The sequence below is a fragment of the Pogoniulus pusillus genome, chromosome 21, assembly GCF_015220805.1.
Source record: "Pogoniulus pusillus isolate bPogPus1 chromosome 21, bPogPus1.pri, whole genome shotgun sequence".
Taxonomy (NCBI): Eukaryota; Metazoa; Chordata; class Aves; order Piciformes; family Lybiidae; genus Pogoniulus; species Pogoniulus pusillus.
Genome location: NC_087284.1, coordinates 17,846,465 through 17,871,771, shown reverse-complemented (window position 1 = coordinate 17,871,771; position 25,307 = coordinate 17,846,465). Strand labels below are relative to the sequence as shown.

Below are 25,307 nucleotides of genomic sequence, written 5' to 3'. Positions count from 1 at the left end.
AAAGCCAGGTTGGATGGGACTAGTAAGAGGTGTCCTTGCCCATGGCAGGGTGCTAAAACTAGATGATCCCTGCTGACTTTGGCAGGTCACACTCTAACAGCTTTCAATTGGTAGCTGAACATCTCAGTGATGCTCACCAGGTTTCAAAAGTTACCTATTTCTGCTCTGGAAGACTTTCCAGTGGATATTACGATCTGATGGCTTCTTGCAGAGGAGTTTTGTGCAGGTTGTGCTTCTTTGTGAGTACATGAACTGGAAGCAAAGGTTAGGTTGTTATAGCATTAATTTTCCATCTGAGGACACTCTGGTGTGTGCCCAGAGGACTGAATACATACCTGGCTTATCAAGGGAACACAGATGGATATTTTCACTCACACTCAGCAATGGACTATTCTTAGCAACTAATAATTTCATGTGCTTTGCAGCATGCTTTTTGATAACCTTGTTTCTACTCTTTGGGGATCTAATATTTTGCTGTGTTCACAAAGAATCCTGAATTAACACAGAATGTTTTACCCTTTATATACTGTGGCAGTTTCTCATAGTGAAAACTGGAGCTGCTTTTAGGAGCGATTTCTTTCTTATGTTATGTACTGGATGTAAAGGTGTCAAGTCAGGCTGGTAAACCTGTGCCTGTCAAAGCAGTGTAAAGTGAGGGTTAGAACTGGCTACTACAAATGTTAAGGAAATTCTGTGGCTTCTAACCACTCAGTGAAATCAGAGTTTTCAAGGCTTGTCATTTCTTTTCTGGCTCTGCTTTCTAAACATTTAAACCAAGCACCTCACAGCAATCCCAGTATCTGTACTTCATCTGCAGTCCATCAGGAGTTTTTAGGTGGATTCATTTCTTTTCAGGCCTGAAGCACATACAAACAAAGGTGGCTGCTGGCAGGTTTAGAGACCCAGAAGTGCAATAATTCGGTACATGGTTGCCATGGCAGCTAACCTACATCTAAATTATCCTCTAGCTTTTTTCAGCATTGTTCCTCCTGTCTGAATTGTCAGTTTCTTCTATTTTTTTTCCCCTAATTTATTTTTGTTGAGACCTGCCTTCCACAAAGCTCTCCTTTGTGCTGCTTTGGCTTCATTTGATGGCTCAACCCTTTCATGCTGGCGTACTCCATATTGTTGATATTATCCATCAATGGAAGGAGAAGCGAGAGGAGTGCAAGGCTGAAGGAGGTGATGTTTTTCCAACTACTCTGCCTTGCTGAAGTAAACCACAGTGCTAACTCCCTTCAGTTTCAGGACTTGTTGCAACATAGAATCATAGAATCATTGAATCAACCAGGTTGGAAGAGACCTCCAAGATCATCCAGTCCAACCTATCCCCCAGCCCTAGCCACTCAACTAGACCATGGCACTAAGTGCCTCATCCAGGCTTTTCTTGAACACCTCCAGGGACAGTGCCTCCACCACCTCCCTGGGCAGCCCATTCCAATGCCAATCACTCTATCTGCCAACAAATTCCTCCTAACAACCAGCCTATACTTCCCCCAGCACAACTTGAGACTGTGTCCCCTTGTTCTGTGACGTAACACAACCCAAACTGGGCTGTAAGACAGTGAATTTATCAAATGGTGGATGAATTCTGCTCTGTGGCTACGTGGCAATAAATCAGGGGGTGATCTCTTCTCCCCAGAAAACAGGCTTGGAAATGCTTTAGCAATGTTTGGTACCGAATAGAAACATTAAAAACCAACAAGTGCTCCAAGCTCCTTCTCTTCCACTGACCTCCTCAGCACAGCTAGAAAACAAGCCCAGTGCTATCTGAATTTTCAGGTTTGGTTGTTCATTTCTGCTGAAGCAGCTCCTTTCTGTCAGCACACTCTATTTCAGAGGAAAACCATTCCAGTGTCTTCTTCTGACCAGTCAGCCTCGTGATGTCCTTTCTCACCACCTCTGAGAACCAAGTTGTGACGCTGCTTCAGGGGAACCCAGTCCAGGTCTTATCAGTTCCTGACAGATCACAGACTGTCTTCTGCCTACGGCTGAGTGTCAGCTCAGGCTTTACAGAAAGTGAGATGAGAAGATAAGAAGTAGAGAGTATTTACTTATTTATTTTTAACATAGTAAGCTCAACATGCTGTCAAAGCAGAAGTTTTATCTAACTTCTAAGAAGGTTCAGTTTCAGTAACTGGTTGCAATCTCCTCGGAGATGATCACTGCTGCTGCAGCCTCGGCGTTGCCAGAGACATCTGCCTGCAAAGTTAAGAAATGGGGATGACTTCGTTCATCATCCTCACATCATCATGAAGGAGCAGATTTGTAGGATTACAGGCCATGCTAAAGCGATCTTTTTGCAGGAATGCTGACAGCTGTAACACTCAGCAAGAGCTTTTTGCTGTTATTTTCTGTGTTCATTGATTCAGTCCAGGATCAGGATTAGCTTGCCTGCAAACATGGATTGTCAACATGTTAAAACCAGATACTAAACTCAAAGAATAAGATCTTGAGAAGTGACAATAAACACTTTGTGATGATGTAGGTTTGCTGAAGACCTGCCCCCATAAATGCACTTTTCAAGGGTTAGGGCTGGGCCAGCCACCAGCCAAGTGACAGACACTCACTATGAACTCTTCTCCCTTCCCAGAGGGAAAAGAAAGGGAATAAGGAAGAGATTGGTTGGGAAAGAAAACTAAACCAGCTTCAATGGAAGTAAGAATAATAAAATGAAATAGATACAAGCAGATACAAACCAATATCCAACCCCTGACAACAATGACATCACCATTGTCACCACGGATGCTGCAGGGTGGGCACCTAGAAAGTGCCAGACTGGTCTCAATGGCAGATGAGAATGGGATTCAGGAACGCACAGATTGGGATTGAAGGCAGAGTGGACAGAGTCCTCCTCAGACAGCAGAGGCTTGATCCTGGCGGTCTCTCAGCTTTATCCTGAAGATGACATCCACAGGACGCGTAAGAGGGAAGAGCTGGTTTGTGTTTGATCAGAAGTTACAAGAAGCTGCCAATCACTGCGTTACTAAAGATGAGATCCGGGGGAAGCAGGGCTTGCAGGTATGTGCATGAGCAGTAGGGAAAGATGGGATGTAACAGATTCCAAAATAAAGGAGGGGTTTGGTTCTCCTTGGTTCAGAATTCTGGGATGCACTGGACACATGTCACAGAATTCTGAACACATACAAACCGAGAGTGTGGATAGGTGAGTTGGAGCAGCACCAATCTTACACGCTGTTCCCAGTGGGGTCAGCTACCTTCTGAGACAGCAGCTGACCTGCTCTGCTGCATACACTCTGCTGGCCAGTGGGACAGGGTGAGCATAGCCTGCCCTTTGATCAATAGAGCTACTCGGGATTGTTTGTCGTGTCTTACTCGGCACTGTAGCTTCTCCCTATGGCTGTAGCATGTGAGCCATAGGTATTGTGGTTTCCAGTATACCTTTCTCGTTATGGTTTTAGTGTTTAAGCTATAACAAAGTATTGAAACTGTACCCAGAAGAACTCTCACCCATGTGTGAGAGCATTCCCTGTTCCCGAAGAACTCACTGGAACAGGATGAGAGACTGCACTTTGGATACTGTGTTCAGTTTTGGGCTCCCCAGTTTAAAGGGACAGAGATCTGCTGGAGAGGGTCCAGCAAACGGCTTTGAGGATAATTAGGGGACTGGAGGGCATGGCTTGTAAGGAGAGACCTGGGACATTTTAGTCTGGAGAAGACTGAGAGGGGATTTAACAAATGTTTATAAACATCTGAGGGCTGCCAGGAGCGGGGGACAGGCTCTGCTCACTGCTCCCTGGGATAGGACAAGGAGCAATGGGTGTTAAGTGGCAGCACAAGAAGTTCCACCTCAACACAGGGGGCAACCTTCTTTACTGTAAGGGTCACAGAGCACTGGAACAGGCTCCCCAGAGAGGTCGTGGGGTCTCCTTCCCTGGAGCCTTTCAAGGCCTGTCTGGATGTGTTCCTCTGTGATCTGTGCTAGATTGTGTGGTCCTGCTCTGGTAGCGGGGTTGGACTCGACGCTTTCCTTGGGCCCCTTCCAGCCCCTAATATCCTATGATCTGTGTACGGTCCAGTCGGCTGCACCTGCTGCAGGACCGGGATGAAAAAGCAGGAGACCTGGGCAGCACGCTGTAAGAGGCACGGGTTGCTTGGCGAGGCTCTGCTCTCGGTGCAGCCCAGGTACCGGGCGAGCTCGTACCTGGGAGCTGCGAAACAACTCCCACAGCCGCCAAGCCCGCAAGCCGCGCTTACTCACTGCCGGCGGCATGGGGCGAGGCGCGGCTGCGCCGGTGCGGCGGTGCCGCAGGTGGGGGCCGGGCGTGGCGCGGGGGCCGCTGGGAGCTGTAGTCCCGCGGGCGGGCGATGGTGGGGCGGCGGCGGAGCGCCGGGGCGGAGCGGACTACAAGGCCCAGGGCGGCATCGGAGCCGCAGCGGGGTTTTAACTGCACGTGTGGCGGGGCGGGAGGAGGCAGTTCCTGGTGGTGCGTCTTCGCTGCTCTCGGTGGCGGCGGGGAGGGCGAGCGGAAACCCGCCTCCAGGAGACAGTCCCGGCCAGGGCGGGCGGGTGAGGGGATGCGCCTTAGCTTTCCCGAGCCGCAGCCATCATCTTTAATTAGTAATTAGCTCGTCCCAGTCACCCCTGGCCAAGCACTGCCCCATGCGCGGTGACCCGCCGCCGGTAGGTCGATAGCCGGCGACCGACGGCAAGTTCCTCCCGTGGTGCTGGCGTGCGGGTCACTTAAACCATGGGGAATGGGATGAACAAGGTAACGCCGCTCGCTCGTCGTTATTCCTGTCCGTGAGTGCATGTTGCAGCGGTGGCCGGGTCTGGCGGTCCCTTCCCGGTGACCCCCCCTTTCTCCCCCCCTCCCCCTTTGTGTCACCCCGGGGCTTTTAGAACAAAGGCCAAGGGCTAAGATGATTTTTGTCTCTTCAGCTTTGGGGATCGGCCTCCCCTCACCCCGCCCCGGTCTGGGGAGGAGGAAGACCGGGGTTGCACCGTTCCCCCGGGGCGCGCCTTCTTCCCCAGCCGCAGCCCGGGCAGAGAGCAGTGGGGAGTGGGGGGTGGCCCCGGTTTCGGTGGTGCTGGCCCGGGCTTCCCCTCCTCGGGTGATGTGAGCCCCCAACGGTCGATAACGACCGCCGTCCTCCCCCCACCTCCCCGCGGTGCTTGAGTCTTTCCCCAGTCCCTGCTCTCTGTGTCCCCCACTGAGGGTGCCTCGGGGAGTTGCTTGAGGCAGAGTCGGCACCTGCCCGGTTTGGGCAGGACCTGGAATGTGGGGCTGTCCGGGATTAAATCCTTTTAAGTTCTCCATCGCTTGTTCCCAGTCCCTGAAAGAAGAGCGTGGGCGCTGGCTTGGCAGCCGATGGGTTGGGGCTGCCCGTAGAGGGCTGGTTCTGGTGCGGGTGGGACAGGAAAGCTCTTGGTCTCAGCGGAGATGGCAGCACGGAAGGAAGGTGGATCTGTTCTGCAAACAGTGTTGGGTCTTTTGGCTGTAGGGGATTGTTGTTAGTGCTGATTTCCCTGGCACGTTGTGGTGGTGGTTATTAAGGGACAACTGTGATTTTTCTCAGCATCTCCACCTCTCTTTTAACCCTAAGTTTGCAAGTGTGATGGCCACTAGCCTTTTATATAGAGCTTGCTACGAGGAACAGAAGTTGAGTCATCTCATCTAACATCCTGCTTTCAGAGCCTTGGGAGCAGGTCTGCTGCGAGTGTGGCCTCTGACAAAGCAGAGAACAGCTAGAAATAACTGCTCACCAGTTGTCCAAATCTGATGGTCTTGTCCCTGGAAGTCAGCTTGGTGAATGTCCAGAGTGCTTAGTGTGCCTCCTGTGAGATAAAGCCTCTTCATCTGGTGGGGAGATGTGGAAATAGAAACTTCAGACAGGAAAAGACCTTGTTGGTTAGTTCAGGTGGGTTAGTGGGTAGGAGGTAGAGCGTCACTCGGTCCTGCTTGCTGTATTTTGTTTCAAAGTCTGGATAATATGTTATGTAGCCACTCCTTGGAGGTACCTTGTAGAAGTGGCCAGTTAGAGAGAAACACAGCTGGAGAGACTTCATTTAGGCTCCTGGTATGTTTGTAGTACTCTTCTGGGAATGTATGAATTTATCAAACCATTTTAGAGAGACAGGAGACAATGCTATAAAGTTGCAGTCTGGGGAGGGGCAATTCTCAATCCTTTGATGTTTATCAGTCTTCATTGTATCTTGCTGTGCTGCCATGTGGGCAGGGATTGACCCATTTGGTCATTGTAATGCCGTGAAGTGTTGCTCTGCCGCTAGAGCTTTCAGGGGAGTACAGCACTACCTTGATTAATTTTTTCCCCTCTTCTGGATGTATCCAAGAGGATGAAATATTTAGCAGTTTGGGAGCAGCCACATTTAGTCCAGCCCATCAGTGCTCTTTGTAGGGGTCCTGTTTGCAGGTCTGGTACTTGCCACCTGCAGAACATGCCCCTAGATCATCTGCTCCTTTTGATCTTGTGAGTCAGCTCATGTTGGAAGGGCAGGGGGAGGCGTGGGGTCATCCACATCAATACTGGGGGGCTGTGGATGTTTACTCGATTCAGTGTAGTCTCAGTACGAATATTCTTAGTTCCCCATGAAGTGTGTTCTTTGTGGTAGACCTATTTGTAGAAGGTAGGAGAAAATAAGCAGCTTATCCAGTGGCAGATTATTTAATTTAGGGAATCTGTTTATACTGATGCTGGGGGAAGAGGATTAGTGGTGACCCATAATGAGTGTGTTAAGGAAGAGCTCCAGAGATCACTACAGCTGCTGTGGCTGCTTTTGGATGTTGAGCTGTTCCTGGTGGCACAGTCACCTCCTGTTTTCTTGTCACACAATATTGAAGCATTTCGCAGCAAATAGTGATCACACCTCGCTTAGTGTGGCTATTAGTGCTGACTGAGGGCTGGAGGCCTGGTGTTCTTTTTGGGTGGGGTTTGTCTTTTGTTGGTAGTTGTCTCTCTCAAACTAATTGTGCTTAGGTTTTTCCTTAAGGCCACCAAAGCCTCCTGGCTTTTCCCAAATTAAACTGAAAGAACTGGGCCATAAACACCCCATTTTGGCCCAGAGAAGGACTGGCTGGTGAATATGCCTTGGCATAGCCAATATTTATTGAATTTTACATACAGGCTGAGCAATGGGGTCTCACTTAGGAAATTCTGGGTGGCCTGATCTGTCTTCGTGCTTAATGTTTAGCTTTAACTTCTAGTCAAGGTTCAGGCTGAAGGCAGTGGTTAAAAATTACGAAGATGTTTTTCAGGAGCTGAAGTCTAGCGTCTGAGATGGTGACAACAGATTGTACTGCCTAGGTTTGGTTATATATGAACAGGATATGCTTAGCAAAGAGGGTTTAGTTCTGGAGTTTAATTCTTGTTTGCCCTGTTACAGTTAACTGCCATATATTGATACAGACTCTTCTGAAGGGTTGAGTGTTATCTCTACAAAACGGGCAGATAACCCCTGGTGGTTGCAGGAGCTGATTAGCAAGACACATGAATTGGTGTGGATGGTTAGAGATGATGAAACCAGTTCTATAGAAGTCAGTGAAGCTGCACCAGTTCACATCAGTGTCAAATCCCTTTCCCTGATGTGTACTTCTGCACAAGGTGGGCTTGTCTGCTCCTCCTACAGTGTTTGGCTATCCTCACAAAAACACTGTTGAACTTTTATGGGGTGCCTAGGAGCAGTGTTGGGCAGGGAGATAGTCTCTATTATTGGAGACCATGTCAAAGTAGTCCCTGAACATGTTTTCCAGAGAAGTCTGAGTTAGTAGCAGGAGTAACTGTTGTCCATAGCAGGGTTCTGCATTGATAGATGGTGGAGAATGAGAGCCATTCTCATGTGAGGTACAGAGTCAAGTGTTGCAGTCCTTACCACATTCTTCTACATCTGTTACTCAGTCCGTGGCCATTACATCAATGTTTCAGACGACAGAAAGAGGCTGCTGTTTTTATTCATAAAGCAGTGGTTGAAAAGTTCACGACAACAACCTCTTTATTTGTCTTCTGACTCCCACCCTTTCTCTCTCACACGCCCCTAGCAGCCGTCGGCCTTCGCACTGCCCAGAGTTGCAGTTGCAGAAGGCAGTGTGAGATGACACAGCTGAAAGTTCCCAGCCATAGTCTAGTGCCGAAGTGTTAGTCAGCACGGCACAAAGATTCACTTCTTTCCAGGTAGCTTTCACCCATAGTAATGTTTCTTGCTTCTAGAATGACTAGGACAAGAGGGGCAACATCTGGCCTGGGTTGCACGGTGTCCTAATTCCCTATCTGGTGCTCGATGTTGCTTCATGATGCACAGATCCAGATGTCTGGATTTTTTCCTCTTTTGCCAGCAATCATCCAAGAAGCCTCATTTTTGCAACCCCCTCAAGTGTTTCTTGGTATCTTTAATTTATGACGTCTAACCTTAATGACTGTGACTGCAATTCAAGCATTTATCCTCTCTTGAGAGCTTATATTTGATGCAGAAATGATGTCCTGGGGTCTAAAATGCTGTAGTCTACAGCAGTGCTGGTGTGAGCTGAGATCTGTGCTGCAGACAGGAAATACCAGACAGCTACTTAAAAATGATCAGGAAGGCTTTTTTTCATGTCTTAATTTTTTTTTAAGCTTAAATTGAGGGAACTGGATGGGGTGATCTGGTTGGTGAAATTTGTTGGTAATTTGTCTTCCCCCCCCCCCCTTTATAGCATGGGTTTTACTTGTAGATTTTGGCCTTTGGCAATGGCCCTGGGGTGCTCTGCTCAATGGAGCAGCTGCTGGCTTCTGATTTCTTGCCCGAGATGGTGGCCTTTGGGCTGCCTTTCCAACAGCATCCTCAAGTGTGTTTAAAATAATGAGCTGGTCTGTGCAGCCGTGAGTCTTGTGCACGTAGAAAGGGATAGCAGGGTGTTGGGAGGGTACTTTTCCCTGCTGAATGCTCTGGCACTGGAAACTGACACACTGCTCTTATTTCTTTGCTGCCCGTGTATGAGTATTGGCTTTGTACAAGTGAAAAATGAATACTCAAGGAAGAGGGATAAAGCTGTCAGTTCTTACCCACGCAGAACGTGAAGTGCCATTTTCTTTAGCCTGTGTTGTCATGCAGCCCTTGTAAGAAGTTGAAGGTACAGTGGAGTGTCCTGGAGAAGTGGTCTTTGGATGTCAGTGACAGAACTGAGCCTATGGTTGGAGCTGGTGTGACACAGTAGGGAGAGAGATGGTCCGGCGAAGCTGAGAGGGAGGAATGTTTGCGCAGGGAGAAGTGCTGCAGCCTCGCTGCTTTCTGCAGGGCTAGATAACAGTCAACACAACGGCGCTATTGGCCCAAAGCCCTGCCGTTAAGGCAGGTCAAACGCCGTTTTGCAGCCCTTTTGTTGGGCTGCTAACCTTTGCCTGGCGAAGCTGGATTGCCTTTCAGCAGGGAGGAGGCAGTGAAGTGGAGGCTGGGGTGGTTAATCCCCGATGAAAAGTCCTTCGTGACTTCTGTAACTTCGTGGCTGTCGGACCGAGGAAAAAGGGTGGAGTGTTTTCCTTGCAGTAGCTACACCCAAGGGACCTTTGCTGCCGCTGGGCTGACGTTTGGGTGTTGCTAAGGGTCTCGGAGGTCAGCGCTGACCCAGCTGGTTCGGAGCCATGCTCTGCGCGCTCCCAAGAAGGGGCTCCTGCAGTGCGACTGTCGCAGGTTTGGCCTTCTCAAAGGACGCAGGTGTAGGGCGGAGAGCTCAGGTGACAGAGAATGAAATTCTTTGCCACCAAGTATGCGTTAGGTGTGCCTGAGGGTTTTCATGTCCTTCTGCTGTTGGCAGGCTTGGAGGGTTGTGGCAGGGATAGCAGCACAGTGTCACCTGCTGCTCTGTGTGTGCATGCACATCTTGTCCCCAGACTGCAGCCTGCTTCTCACGCTGCCCTTCATACTCTCCAGTCAAAGGGCTCTCACCCAGACCTGGCCAGGCTTCTGGGCTGAGAAGCTGGATCTGGAGAATAGGTCTTCTGAGCAGCATCTGAGGGAATGGGGGTTACTGAGCCTGGAGAAAAGGAGTCTGAGGGGAGAGTACCTTGCTCCCCTGAATGCAGTTTGGAGCAAGGTGGGGGTTGGTCTCTTCTTAGTAGCATGTGATAGGACAGAAGGAAATGCCTTCAGGTTTTAACCAGGGGAGATTTAGGTTGGGTATTGGATGAAACTTCTTCACTGAGTTATCAAGCACTGCAACAGGTTTTCCAGTGTGATGGTTTGGGTGCTACCTGCCCCCCCACACTTGAGAAATCACCCAGACTAGTCTCAGCTGGCTCTGGGAATATAAATGAAGCTATTTATTTACTGCTAGCACAATATACAAGCGGTTATTTACAGTACATACAGTTATAGACAGAAATATACAAGGTAAAAGTAATACAGAAACACAGCAGCCCTCCCAGAAACCTGAGTCCCCAGGAGGGGCTCCCAACCACCCCTGCACCTTCCCCCTGCCCCTCTCAACCTTACCCTAGTCCTAAAGAAGAACAGAGGTTCAGCCAAGAGGTTAAGAAGCAAAGGTGAGTGGAAGGTGAGGTTAGGGAGCTGCAGCTCAGTCAGAAGCCTAAGGCAGAGTGCAACAAAAATGGTGAGAGTGTTATCTAACGTTTCCCTTTCTTCAGCAAGACTCTGAGGGGAGTAGACATCACCATTGTTTTCCTTTCACAGCCTATGATCTAGTTCTTATCACCAAAACATTCTACCCTGCTTCAAACTAGCACAGCCAGGGAGGTGGTGGAATCCCCTTCCTTGGAAATGATTTTAAAAGACAGAGATGGGGTACTGTGGGACACGATTTAGTACCAGCCTTGATAGCTAGCTAATGGCTGTAGTCAATGATTTTAAAGGTCTTTTCCAGCCAAAATTGTTCTGTGAGTGAGTCTGAGGGAGAAACATGCAACACAAGGACTTCCATCAGTTCACCTTCTACGTGAATGCACAACTCATGATTTCCCCCCGGAAGCACCCCACAGCACTGCAGCCCTGGCTTGCACATCTTTGACTCGCAAGGTTTGGCTCTTGTGCCCAGGTGGCCAAGAGAGCCAGTGGCATCCTGGCCTGCATCAGCAATGGTGTGGTCAGCAGGAGCAGGGAGGTTATTCTGCCCCTGTTCTCTGCACTGGTTAGACCACACCTTGAGTACTGTGTTCAGTTCTGGGCCTCCCAGTGTAGGAGGGACATTGAGATGCTTGAGCGTGTCCAGAGAAGGGCGACGAGGCTGGGGAGAGGCCTTGAGCACAGCCCTACGAGGAGAGGCTGAGGGAGCTGGGATTGGTTAGCCTGGAGAAGAGGTGGCTCAGGGGTGACCTTATTGTTGTCTACAACTACCTGGGGGGTGGTTGTGGCCAGGGGGAGGTTGCTCTCTTCTCTCAGGTGGCCAGCACCAGAACAAGAGGACACAGCCTCAAGCTACGCCAGGGGAAATTTAGGCTGGAGGTGAGGAGAAAGTTCTTCACTGAGAGAGTCATTGGACACTGGAATGTGCTGCCCGGGGAGGTGGTGGAGTCGCCGTCCCTGGAGCTGTTCAAGGCAGGATTGGACGTGGCACTTGGTGCCATGGTCTAGCCTTGAGCTCTGTGGTAAAGGGTTGGACTTGATGATCTGTGAGGTCTCTTCCAACCCTGATGATACTGTGATACTGTGAAGATGTTGCTCGGCACTGCTCTTGCTTAGCAACATTAGGCAAATCACCTTTTCTGTATGAAGCATCATGGGGGTAACTCACCCTGCTGCAGTGGGCAGGGTGAGCTTTAAGGCCCACTTTTGTCTTTGTAAACCACTTGCTGTCCTTGGAGAACCTCCATGGTGTGATTCCATATGGTTGTCAGTCAATGCTCTTGAAGAGTGCCCTGCCTAAGGCTGCGGAGTTCAAGAAGGTTGTGAAGAGGCACAAAAAGTTGTCAGAGCTTTTTAGATGGTGCTTGACAATAGTCTGCTAAAGTAGTATGTTCCATCCTGTATGCAAATTGAACTTTGTCAGATTGTCTTACCACGAGATATCTGTATTTGATACTGTTTTTCTTTCTTGCAGATTCTGCCTGGCTTGTTTATTGGCAACTTTAAAGGTAAGATGTGTTTTAACACTTGTCTCTAGGATGACTTAGCAGGAGTCTTAAGGTGTTGTTTTACAGGCCTGTGGAGTTCTCTGAGGTCTCTGCAGCTTTCTAACCCCATCTTGCTTTGTTTCTGGATCCACCTAGCAGCACTTGCAGAAGAACTTGTTTGTTTTTTCATCTAAGTGCTGTGCTGCTAGTACTTCATAAGAAGAGAAGAATGGATGCCATCTCCTTGGAGTGTGCTTTGGAATTCCTGAACACTGACCTGCCTTATGATTCCTCTGCTGGGCAGATTCTTTGTGAGGCTTGTTTCAAGCCCTCCTTAATAAGTAAAGGCTTAGTATAGCTCTCACTCACTGCTTTCATTATTTTGGTTATTTATAACAATTGCTAAAGAGTTCTGTTATCACTACTTGTGAGACTGATAGGTCTGTCTAACCACTAATACTCTGTCCACTGGATTTTTTTTTTCCTTATTGCATGTGGCTTACTTTTTTTTTTGGTGTACAGAAAGGCAGAAGTGTATTTAGGAAGCACAGGTTGCTGTAGGTAGACATCCAAACGAGTGACTTGTTCTCAATGCACTGTTAGCAGCAGTGCCAGCTGACTGTCCTTGCTCAGAAGTAAACTGGTTGTGCCTTTACAATTGTTTTGAGATGTGTGGGCTCTGTATTTCCTGTGCTTGGGTACAACAATGCAGTAGGACTTGCAGGGACTGCTGTGATGTCCTCGGTCTATCTGATACCAGAACTGATCTGTAAATACTGGACAATGTCTCTGTTGGATTTAAATGGTGCTGTACCTCCTCTCTGTCTTATGCCCACCCTTCCTTCCCTACTCCATCCCCAAACCTGTGAGACCAGTGTTTTTTTGCCTGATTTACCTGCCTATAGACCTGCTGCCCTGTGGTGCTGCTCCAGTGCTTGCTGTGCCCCTTGGGAAACTGATCACCTTCAGAGGGAACCTGAAGGGGCATGTGGAGTTAAAGCTGCCTTTTGCCACACTGGGATGCAAACACTGGCATGTGAGAGGGAGTTAAGCATGCTGTGGTGAGGAAAATGAGAGGATGGAGGTGAGGTTACCCTGATGGAAGTGGGTAATGAAAGGAGGAGAAAAAACAAGCAAGTAGGACCAAAAGGAAAGTAAAGGGAATGGGATAATTTTGCTGACAATTTGGCACATTGCAGCATGTGCCACGGACAAAATAAATATATTTTGGTTTGATGGAGGTTTTTTTTGTGGGTGTGGTTGTTTTGGGTTTTTTTTCCTTTCCTGTCAAGTAATTCAGGAGAGGGATGGCATGGGAGGAGGTGTGATAGTGGAGTCCTCTAGGTTGCAAGCTGTCTGGCAGAATGGGCCCATGGAACAGAGCTTTGTCCCTCTTGCTGTGGTGGTTCTACCTGACAGCCTGTGCAAGGAGGCAAAACTCATCCAGAGCATCTGTTTCTGTTTTCAGCTGACGAGGGAAGTTGATCAGGGTTGTGGAGTGAGTCAGCATCTCTGCCCCTGCCAGGGCTCGCAACCTTCCTACTCGCGCTGCTCTGGCCACTTGGAGCCATGTGTGCCTCGCCAGTGGTCTTTAAGTGGCATATCAGGTCACTTCCACACGTGGAGTAGAGATGTGCATGTGGAAGTGGTGTGAGTAGGCAGCATTCCTGGGAATCTAACTGAAAAACAGCAGAGGGTGAGAGGCTTCAGCTTACCTTCATAAAAGTGAGTGAGGCTGGGTCAGCTTTAATCTCAAGGCTTGTTATAGAGCCTTGTGTGTGAATTGGATTAAAATCACACTATGTCTCTTATTGCTGTGACCTTTGCCCACGTTGCATTGAATCACTGTGTTCTACTGCTGTGTAGCTGCTGTTACAATCTCAAATTAGCTACTGTACCATGGGAAGAAGAGAGAAGATTGGTGTTGCAGTACATCACTAATACAAAAGCAAACTTCCGTGACTTGCTCTGCGTCCCTCAACACCCTGCTGCCTTGAGAGCAATTGCAGTGAAGTCATGCTTGAGAGCAATTGCAGTGAAGTCATGCTGGTTGGAGCAGCCTGTCTGCTAATCACCAGTGTATTTTCCTGGAGGAGTTTGATTACTGTGTTTTTGGGGCCTGTTTTGGTTTGTAGCCCTCTTTCAACAGGCAGCTAATGAATTTTCAGACTGCCATAAAAGAGAATCATTGACTGGGAATCTCAGTGGGTCCTGATTTAGGCAGCTGCCACGTCCACAGGCTTTTAAAGGTGGGAGTTCACAAAATGATTTCCTGTGATGCATTTGTGAGCAGTGTCCTATCTTTTCAGTTTGGGGCTGATAGTTTGAATTGAGTGAAGTTGCATCTTGTCAGTAAGAGGAGTGACGGAGTCCCTGGGTTTGTGGTGTCCTCTAGGTCTCTGTACAGGGAACAGAAAATCACAGAATGGTTTGGATTGGAAGGACCTTCAAGATCATCTAGTTACAGCCCCCATATTGCAGACAGGGACACCTCCAACTAGACCAGGTTGCTCAAGGCCTCATCCAGCCTGGTGTTGAACACTTCAGAGGTTGGAGCCTCTGCCTCTGCAGCTTCACTGAACAACCTGTTCCAGTGCCTCATGGTGAAGGAAGGAGGGGCCTTTTCCAGAAGCTGAGTGCAGGGAATCTTGAAGGGATAGCCTGTTCTCTTTTCTCTTCAGGGAGCTTGGGCAGGCTGGGCTTCCATAGCTCAGTCAAAGCACTGTGCATGCTCCTGTCTCCCTGCTGTGTGGGACCTGTAGGGGACCTCATGGACTGGGAAGAGGCACAGCTGTTCTTAGATGAATGCCTGCCCTACTGTTGAGGGAAAGCAGGATGGTCAAAGGTGTTTAAATGCTGTAACCCTGGAAGGCCATTGTCTGGAGAAGACATTCAACAATTGAGGAATTACTGAGTGTTCAGCAGTATGATTTACTTTGGGGGTGTTGGACCACTGGACTAGGCTGCCCAGAGAGGTTGTTGAGTCTCCTCTGGAGAGACTCCAGATCTGCCTGGGCATTGTGATGCTGGGCAACCTGCTATGGGTGACCCTGCTTTAGCAGGGGGATTGGACTAAGCTCTCTCTACAGATCCTTTCTTTCCAGCCCCAACCATTTAATGATTGTAAGAAGTGTATTCTATGTATAGGATTTCTTACTGTCTTTTTAGACTTAATCAACTTAACAATTCATGACAAGAGGGAGTGCAAACTCTATTTGACTTGGAAATAAACTGAAGCCCAAGAAGAACTTGTGAAATAAATGTATGACAGAAATTTGGGTTCATCTTCTTGCTTCTGGTTTGTCTGCTGCTGCTGTGCAAACCTTTAGGCACATTGAATGAGGGAGGTTATTTTAACTTCCTTAGGGTAGAAAGTTATATGTAGTCCTGGTTATGGGAAACTGAGATACATGCTGAAACCTGCCTTGGTCCACAGGACTTGAGATACCATTGGAAAGCTTGCTTGAAAAAGTGTAGCTCTTGGCGTGTGCTTCAGGGCTTGTTATCTTCTAAGATCTATAAGCACACTGAAATTGTGACATGTTCCTGAAAGAATGTATTTGAGACTGCACAACTGGAGGGCAGAAAAACAATCAAGAACCACAGCAGTGTCCATACAAAATACCAAGACTGACTTGAGTTCAAAAGCCCAGAAGGAAATGGAGCTTTTGAACTTCTCCAGTGACAGTTCAGTAGGAGTTAGTTCTTTGCCAGTGGGAGGATGTGGGGCTGAGAGGAAAGTGAGTGAATAGAATAAAGGAAAACCCTTCTTCCTGCCCCTAGTTTAGGGGGGAATTTTGAGTTGTTCCAGTTGTACCTTATCTATGAAATCCAATCCTCTCAAAAGACAAGGGATTTATTGTGGGATTGCATGCCCACATGTGCTCTGTGCTGGAAAGCTGATGACTGTTGAAAGGCATCTGGGCTCGTGATGAAAAGAGGTACTTTGTTCCTTAAGGGACTGATGTGACAGAGCTTTTTATCCCTGTTCTCTGCACAAATAGGAAAACTACATGTTCTTCTGATAGGAGGTTCTAAGTGGTACTGCTTTGGTTCCCAACCAACAGGTGTAGCAATGGTGAGCACCAGACTCTAGAGTGTTTCTACCTTGACTATCAGAGAGCTTGTGTTTGTTTCTTCCTTGTAATCATATTTGGAAGATTAAAGTTTTTCCAGTGGAATATTTGAGGTCTTTTTTTATTTGAAGGGGAAAGCCACAATATGAGGTTTCATTCCCCCTGAGAGAGTCCAGTGTTGCTGTGGGTGAGCTGGGGACTCTTGGGAAAGTTCTGCCCTTTCCACTACTAAGTGTATACAGCAGCAGTGCCCACCAAGTGGTTCTAGATACAATTAATTCCTGCTTCATGTTGCTGGGGAAAAATTCCCTTTTCTAAAGCTTCATTTCAGGTACTGAAAGCAGGAGTGGATGAATATGCCATTCCCTTTGTCAGGTCTGGCTCCTGAAAGAGGACATCCTATAGGTGCTCTCATTAGAGTACTGTTATCTTTCCCCTTACCCTGCTCAGTCCCTGGAAAGGTCCCTTTGAGAAGCTGGTATAAAAATACATCATAGAACATTGAAGTAGGGACAGGAGAGGTGGAGGTTTTGTGTGCTTAACTCCTGTGTCTTTGAGTCTGTAAATAAGGATCACTGGGCTCTGGAACAAAGCTCTACCAATGGAACACCATTCTCAGTTCATAGTGCTGTAAGCCACTGGCAAGGAGGTTCTCACATGGGTATCTATCCCCTGTTCTCCCCAAAGCAGAAAATAAAGTATATGCTAGAAGTTACTTAAATCTGGTGATGATGGAACTGGAGTCTCTGTACCTCTACAGGTTGAGACTTGACACTGTTGTACCTATTGGACTGATCTGTCTTTTCATGGGAGCATCAGAGTCAGAAATGTGGGCTTTGGGGGCGTAAGGGAGGAGCATGTCTAGTTTGGAACAGCTGGCTAGTGGGAGGAGAAGTGACCAAATGCAAATAAACTTAATCTTCCTTATTCTGTGGAGGTGAACTACTCTAAATTCATAAGTGGGTTGAAGTTAAATGTTGCAGTAATCACTAATGCTTTCTTGTCCTGTTCCCAAAGGATCATAGAATCATGCAATGGTTTGGATTGGAAGCAAGCTGTAAGATCACTTGGTTTCAATCTCCTCACCATAGCCAAGGACACCTCCTACCAGACCAGATTGCTTGAGGCTCCATCCAACTTGTTTTTGAGCACCTCTGGGGTTGGAGCCTCCAGGACTTCCCTGGGCAACCTGTTCCTCACCATCTTCATGATGCTTTGTGTTTTGTTGTTAGCAGTAGAGGTGGAAGAGACTCTACAGCTCACTCTTTTCAGCTAACTCTACAAAGGGAGAGATCTTTGTTTTTCATCTCTGTGGAGGTGCTAAAATACTGAACTAGGAGAGAGTAGTTGCATTTGTGTTTGAGGCTTTGTAACCCTAATATTGGAGTTGTTCGCTCATGGATGTATCTTAATCATGGTAGAATGAACTTCAGGTAAAAGAAGATGTAGATGTGGGAGAAAAAGAGGAAGACCTGTCCAGTGTGTATTGTATCCTCCAGGATAGTTTCCTGGAGACTTCAGAGTCCACATCAGCTGAGAAGTGTTTTGCTGCATTATGCAGAATATTGGGTAACCTACTGTGCAACACAGTGCCACGTTGAGGGAACCTTTAGGGGTGCACAAGGTGGACCTCGATGGGTTTCTTTCATCATTAAATTTGGCAATGGGGGTGTTTCATGCTGTGATTTCCAAATGTGAGCATTCTAAAGAAGTTAGAATTGCTGTGGCAGTAGTGATTAATTTTTTTTTTGGCTTTTGGTCCCTTCAATAATCCTCTACTTTTTTTGTTTGCCATTTATGGTATGAGACTGTGAGTGACAGGCTCTCATCTCTAGTCCTGTTTGAACAGCTTTGTCTGTATCTGTAGAAGCTTATGGCAGGTGCCAGGGGGAACCAGGGGAATTTCCCCTCTGTAAACTCTCTAAAGTTCAGATTCAGATAATTTAGGCAGTGCCTGGGAAGGTTTTTCTCCTCTGTTATTTTGTGATTTTTAAATGGTTGTTTCCAAAATATATTGAGGATCTGCTGGCTACCCTCAGGTGTAGGTCTCAGACAGCCCTTTTCAGACTGGTTTTAGGAATGTCTGAAATCTCACTGATTGTATACTTTGGGCTTGTTGAAATTCATAGAATGGTTTCAGGTGGAAGGCACCTTTAAGTTCATTTTGTTCCAAGCCCCCTGCCAGTAGCAGAGATACCTCCTACTACACTGGCTCTTCAAGGCCCCATCCAGCCCAGCTTTGAACACTTCCAGCCTTGGAGCCTCTATACCATCTTTGGGCAAACTGTTCCAGTGCTTCCCCATCCTCATAAGGAAATTGCTTTATAATGTGCAACTGAAATTCAACTTCTTCCAGTTTGGAGCCAAGCTTCATTTCTCCTAAGTCCTTGGCTAACTGGAAAACTAAAATCCTGCAGTCTTCAGTCCTTTTGAGTTAGACTGTGTTGATTAGGCCTTTCAGACTGCTCCAATGTCTAATTTGGGGTGACATCTCATTTTAAAGCTCTTTGCCTTGTGTGGCAAGCTGTTTCTTACTGTGTAGGTCACACTGATAGAGATTGGCAACTTGTGCTGGGTGTGCATTAACACCTTGAGGTCCAGCCAACCAGGCTATGAAGAGAGAATGGACAGCAGTGATTTCTAGAGACAGAGGCTGATTTCTGGGCTTCCAAACCCTTGCCTGCATAGGTGTGCTCTGAAAAATCAGGGCTGTCAAATAAACTGCTGAGAAAGGTCAGGGGGATTAGAAGTCCCCCTAGGGCCTGGCAAACATCAGTGTTTCTTCTTGGAAATGCTGACACTGAGATTTTTAGGATATTCTGTTCTGTGAAGCTAGACTTTAATTCTGCTCCAGATGGAATCTGTGTTCATTCTTGCCCGAGGGGTCAGATATCGTGTTGATCACACAGGCTCGACCAGTAGCAAGTGAAACCAACGCAACTTTGGTTCTTCTCTGCTTTATATAAGCCTTGGAGAAAGTTTCATCGTCAGATTAGCTTTGAATTTGGTTGCCTGTTACTGTGCTTGCGTGGATCTTGTCTACTGGGCACTATAATTAAATGTCAGACTTCTCTTTGTGATGTAGAAAAGGCATTGAAACCTTATAGGCGAGCAGAACAAGGTGAAGCAGGAGCTGCTAATTGAACTCTGGCACGTACATAAAGAACATACAGGTGATGCTATTGTTATTTTTGTACCTAGAGAGAGCCGGTTTGAAACCTTTGTGGTCAGTGCTCTTTTCTGGTGCGTGCAGCCAGGCTAATGTGAACAGATTGCACGGGGCAGATTTGGAAGGCAGGTGTTCACCAAACCGCTGCTGTACTTGCCGTGCTGCGCCCTGCCGTCCTCCAGCCAAAAGGCCAGAAGCAAATGGACACAGCCTAACTTTTACCTGGGTTAGTGGTTCACTGAGGTCGTTTTCTGGCGTGATAATGGTTTGGTACAGGGAAAGTTGCTCACTGATGGTAATCTCTTTTACCTTCTTTCCCATAGAAACAAAGCTATGCTTTCGCAATATCTAGCATCAGATTTTCAGTTGCCCCAGTTTGCTTTCCAGTTTTGAATGTTTGAAACCCTTTGGTCTAGGAACCACCTTTTCACAACTGCACTTCCTTGCTGCAGCATTTTGCGTTTTCATATGTTCAATATCTTTATAATCTCAATCTCTTCAGCCTTATAATAAGGGTAGGTATTGGCTAAATGCATGTTTTTCCCTACTTCTCCAGTGGAGGTTAAGAAACTGGTTATTTTTGCTTGCCTGTTAATACCTCAATTTCAAGTGATACATTTGACTTCACTTCTTGAACTTGTATTTCACAAGGTCTCTGTCTCAAGTGCAGATCTCTTGGAGGGGAGTTTGTGGGTAGAGAGGTGGTAAGCTGCTTCTTGTACAGCTCTGACTGCTTCTTCAGATGGCCATCACCTGCACACAGGCGTGCACAGGCTTCTATTTCAGATGCAAAATACATGAAACTTATGACTTAAGAACACATTCCTGGGTCACTTGAACTTGTTCTTTATATAGCATGTAATTTGTTTTGGAGTTAGAAGGGTGTCTTCCCGTTACCCTGGTGTTCTAGAACAGCTGCATTTGGGGTTTTGCTGTGCTTAAGCTTCAAAAGGAAATGTATGAAGGATAAGTGATTTCCAGCAAGCACAATTGAGAGGCAAGTGAGCTATTGCAAGAGATTGAATACATTTTCATCCCTTTTTTCTCTCCTGTATTGCAGATGCCAGAGATGTAGAGCAGTTGAGTAAGAATAACATTACCCACATTCTCTCAATCCATGACAGTGCCCGCCCTATGCTTGAGGTAAGAGATGGGGGGACGTGGTAAATCCTTACTTTGCAGTCATTTTGAGGTTAAATTCTTATTCTGCATAGTTGGTATTTTGAGATGGACTTCTCTTAATGTAGTTTTCTAGTCACAGCTTTTGTTTTTGCTGCTGTTGCAGCAACAAGAAATCTAACTGACAAAGGAAGAGACCATTATGGTGTCAGTCAATATAACCCAGTGATGGGATTGTTATGAATTTAATAGTAAAGGTAAGTGCCCTTCTGTGTGGGGTTCAAGCATCACATAAACAACACTGCTCCTTCTCCCTCTTTTCAACTACCAAATCCTCCCTGGTACTTGGGCTTCTCACTTCAACCTGCGTAGCTGATGTTTCTGTAAGAGGTTTGCAGTCCCTTTGCTTGGAATGTGGGAGGAACCCAAGCTCCCTCTACAGCTGCTCTGCTGTGTCAGGCCTCCAACACATGAAATATCATTCATTGTTTTGCTGAAGGGAAGTTGATCTGAAGAGCTGAGATGACTTGACATGCTGTGTCATCTTGAGCACTGGAAGAGCTGGGACCAGGCTGCAGGCCTCCTATGTTGGGCTGTTATGCTTCTGCCTTGGTGTGAGCTTACCTTGGAAGGAGAAGATTTTGGCTGGCCTTTGCTGCACCTTAAGGTCCTCCTATTTGTTTGAGACAGTTGTTCCTTAAACTTGCTTCTTCTCTGCACTTCACTTCTCATGAAATATGGTGCAATAGTAGGTAAGGACAGTGGCTGATGTTGCCCTTAAGATGCTGCTGGGAATCTCTGCTTTTCATTCTCTTGTAGAAATCACTAGTGAGTTCAGTCATTAAAGCACAGAATTTTCACCTCTCCTGAGCACCTCAGTATGGAAGCTGAACAAAAGGTGTCCCTGGTATGTCATGATTAAAACCTAAACCAAGATAATGGTGAACTCAGTGCTGACCTTGAACTTAGAAGTGTGCTGGAGCAGGGCTTTAGTAGCTGACTTTATGCTGTCCACTCAACTTTTTGTTATGCCTGATGCTTGTCTGAAAGATACTGAATTTGAGGAGCACTGAGAGAGATGTGATGTTTTCTCTGGAGTGCTATTTTCTAAAGTGAGTAGAAGCTTGCTTTGTTTTATCACCATGATGAGCAAGAAGGCTGATTATGGCACAGATCAGCTGCAGCCACAGGCCAGTAGTGTTTCATGTGAAGGTGGCAGTTTTGGGAGCCCACAGGTCACCTCATGGCTTGTGGTGATGCATCTGGTTTTGAGGCTGTGTGGTGAATAGATCTGGGAGCTTTTAATTTTTTTTTCCTACCCCCACAAAAGACATAAAGGGTTGTATTTACCCAGATCTGTCCTCAGTCTGGTTCACAACAGTGTCCCAAATTTATAGTGGCATGGAAACATGTAGAGGCTCTTCAAGGGTGGACTTGCTTTATTCACCTCTGCTTCTAAAAGGAATATTTCTTCAGCTGTGCCTTCTACTTTCTCAGCATGCAGTTTACTTCTTTAGGTGCCAGTGGTCTGGAAAACAACTGTTAAAAGTTCTCCCCAGTTCTTACTGAAATTTGGTTTCAGATCTTACCTCAAAGATCACTTACACCCCTCATTGATATCTGATTTAGGGCTGGCTTTTAAGGTTGGCCACAGGAAATTACCTTGCACTTGTAAGTGGAGTAATGGGGTAAAAGTGAGTTTAAAATCAATGGGTTTCTGAGACTCTTTATACCTTTAATCACTGGCAGCCTTCATTTAAGTACAAGGCAGAGCTCTTTTTGAGTGAGGCTTTGAGTGATTTTTAAACTAGAAATAAGAATATACCAAAAGCTGCAATATTGCAGGTGGTTATTGTATTATCTGCTTAAAGAAAGTTTGTCCTCTAATAAAGCCAATCCTGAAATGAATTTGTATGTAGGGAGCAAAGTTGTTGTTCCAATAAAACATACAACTTCACCACACAGGTAAGTCTTGTCACTTGAAGATGCAGGCTTACAACTCCATTATAAAAACCTGCAGGTGGTGTATCCAAGAGAAGGGACTCCAAGGTTTGCTATTTCAGATGCACAAAAGGTACCTCCTGAGTAAGAGCAATGTCCAACAGCATCATGTGAGTTCCCACAGAGCCCTGGTGAATCAGTTGGCTCATCCAGACCACTTTGGACAGCTGCCCATGGAACACTCACAGATGTTGTAAACCAACACAAAAGGCCATCTCAGAGGAGAATAATTAGGTTTCTTGCCACCTGCTTTCTGATCTCTTTCTCTTGGCTAGTTCAAGTGTTAAAATCTCTGTTCAGAACATGAGAGACACTGAACAGTGAATGGCAAAACATATCTGAAAGTGTGCTTTAAAAAACAATGTACCTGGCAGTGACCTCTTGGAATTCTCCAGCAGGTTCTCATCTGTCTGTACTCCTGCAAGGCTTTTGACATTGCCCCCCCCATCATTCTTCTCTGGCCCAAATTGGAGAGAGATGAAGTTTATGGATGGACTGTTCAGCTCAGCTGAATGCTGTGATACAGAACAGGTATAAGGTAGTTGCAGCTGGGGAGATCACAAGAGGAAATTCTGTGTTCATTTTATGAATTAAAAATTGAGTGGCTAGAAGGTCTAGACCTTTGGAGGAAAGTGAAGAGCTGTGTGACTGTATACCTACCAAAAACTTAGTGATGTTTCCAAGCTTGAATGGTTGTAGTCTGCTGGGCTGGTATAGATAATCCAATCATAGCAGCTTGCTTTAAGATTTGTGGTCTTGTTCCATGTTTAAGACAGGATGTTGTAAATCTTGCTGTAGCTGTAGCTTGTAGGGTAGTCTTGTGTGTTTACAGATGATCTTTCAGATTATACTTGTGCAGGTTTTGGACAGGAAAGCAAACTGAGCTATAGAAGGTTTGAACTGGCAGCTCTGGCACAATACAATCTGCATGGCATCGCTTGTGGGTAGTATTTTTGGAGCTGTTTGAGCTTTTTCTGTGGACACTCATTGTGTCTGCTATTAATATGACTGCTTACTGTAGGGCAGCTCTTCCTGATGCTTTGAAGGCTTGGAAGGGATCTCTGGAGATAATCGTCCAACTCCCCAGCTAAAGTAGGGTCACCCACAGCAGATCATAGAATCAGCCAGGTTGGAAGAGACCTCCAAGATCATCCAGTCCAACCTAGCACCCAGCCCTAGCCACTCATCTAGAAGTGCCTCATCCAGGCTTTTCTTGAACACCTCCAGGGATGGTGACTCCACCACCTCCCTGGGCAGCCCATTCCAATGCCAATCACTCTCTCTGGCAAGAACTTCCTCCTGACATCCAGCCTAGACCTCTCCTGGCACAGCTTGAGACTGTGTCCCCTTGTTCTGTTGCTGATTGCCTGGCAGAAGAGAGCCGCCTGTCTACAACCTCCCTTCAGGTAGTTGTAGACAGCAATGAGGTCACAAGATCACAACATCCAGGTGGGTTTGGAATCTCTCTGCATAAGCAAACTCTACAACCTCTCTGGGCAGCCTGTTCCAGCACTCTCACAGCGAAGAAATCTTTCCTTATGTTTAGACTGAACTTTCTGGGTTCAAATTTGTGCCCATTGCCTGTTGTTCTGTCACTGGGCACCACTGAAAAGCCTGGCCCCATTCTTTGCCCCCTTGATATTGGTCAGTATTGAGGTTCCCTGTGTCTGCTCTTCTACAGGCTAAACAGCTCCAGGTCTCACATTCTTGTCAGAGAGATGCTCCAGCCCTCTGTTTTGTTCCCAGCCTCCTCCAGTTGATAACTCCAGGAGTGCTGAGAGATGCCTGAGTGCTTGTCCTTGTAGGTTCTGTAATCTGAAGGAATGTCCTCACGCAGATACCATTGCAGAAAGCACTAACCTGGACTGGAAAGCATGTCACTGCTCAACACAGATACCATTGCAGAAAGCACTAGCCTGGACTGGCAAGCATGTCACTGCTCAACACAGATACCATTGCAGAAAGCACTAACCTGGACTGGAAAGCATGTCACTGCTCAACACAGATACCATTGCAGAAAGCACTAGCCTGGACTGGCAAGCATGTCACTGCTCAACACAGATACCATTGCAGAAAGCACTAGCCTGGACTGGCAAGCATGTCACTGCTCAACACAGATACCATTGCAGAAAGCACTAACCTGGACTGGCAAGCATGTCACTGCTCAACACAGATACCATTGCAGAAAGCACTAACCTGGACTGGAAAGCATGTCACTGCTCAACACAGATACCATTGCAGAAAGCACTAGCCTGGACTGGCAAGCATGTCACTGCTCAACACAGATACCATTGCAGAAAGCACTAGCCTGGACTGGCAAGCATGTCACTGCTCAACACAGATACCATTGCAGAAAGCACTAACCTGGACTGGAAAGCATGTCACTGCTCAACACAGATACCATTGCAGAAAGCACTAGCCTGGACTGGCAAGCATGTCACTGCTCAACACAGATACCATTGCAGAAAGCACTAGCCTGGACTGGCAAGCATGTCACTGCTCAACACAGATACCATTGCAGAAAGCACTAGCCTGGACTGAAAAGCATGTCACTGCTCAACACAGATACCATTGCAGAAAGCTCTAGCCTGGACTGGAAAGCATGTCACTGCTCAACAGGAAATAAAAAAGTAGAGAAATACTGGGAAACCAACCAGCCCTTAAAAAAAGGGCACTTGCTACTTCTGAACAGATGCTGCTCAGCAAGTGAGTGCTGCCAGTCTGTTAAATCCATGATCTCATGTTAGGTAGTGTACAGAAGCTTTGAGCTGTGGGAGGCTGTTTGTATATGAGTGTTGCATTTTGATGACATGAGAGAAGTCCCTGCTGGATATGGTCTGGAGTCTGCATAGGCTCTGCCAGCTTTGGTATCCAGCCCAAAGAATTGTGGAATTAAAGAGGGAGAGGGCAAGACAGCCTTCAGT

General features: G+C 46.9%; 1 protein-coding gene across 1 annotated transcript in view; it reads left to right on the top strand.

The window, feature by feature from the left end:
* Window positions 1-4,452: 4,452 nt before the first annotated feature.
* Window positions 4,453-25,307, top strand: part of DUSP22 (dual specificity phosphatase 22) — a 45,594-nt gene continuing 24,739 nt past the window's right edge. The window contains exons 1-3 of the mRNA XM_064161107.1: window positions 4,453-4,733; window positions 12,006-12,039; window positions 20,324-20,406. Coding sequence (XP_064017177.1) covers window positions 4,713-4,733; window positions 12,006-12,039; window positions 20,324-20,406 — 138 coding nt within the window. The 5' untranslated portion in view covers window positions 4,453-4,712. The remainder of the gene's footprint in view (window positions 4,734-12,005; window positions 12,040-20,323; window positions 20,407-25,307) is intronic.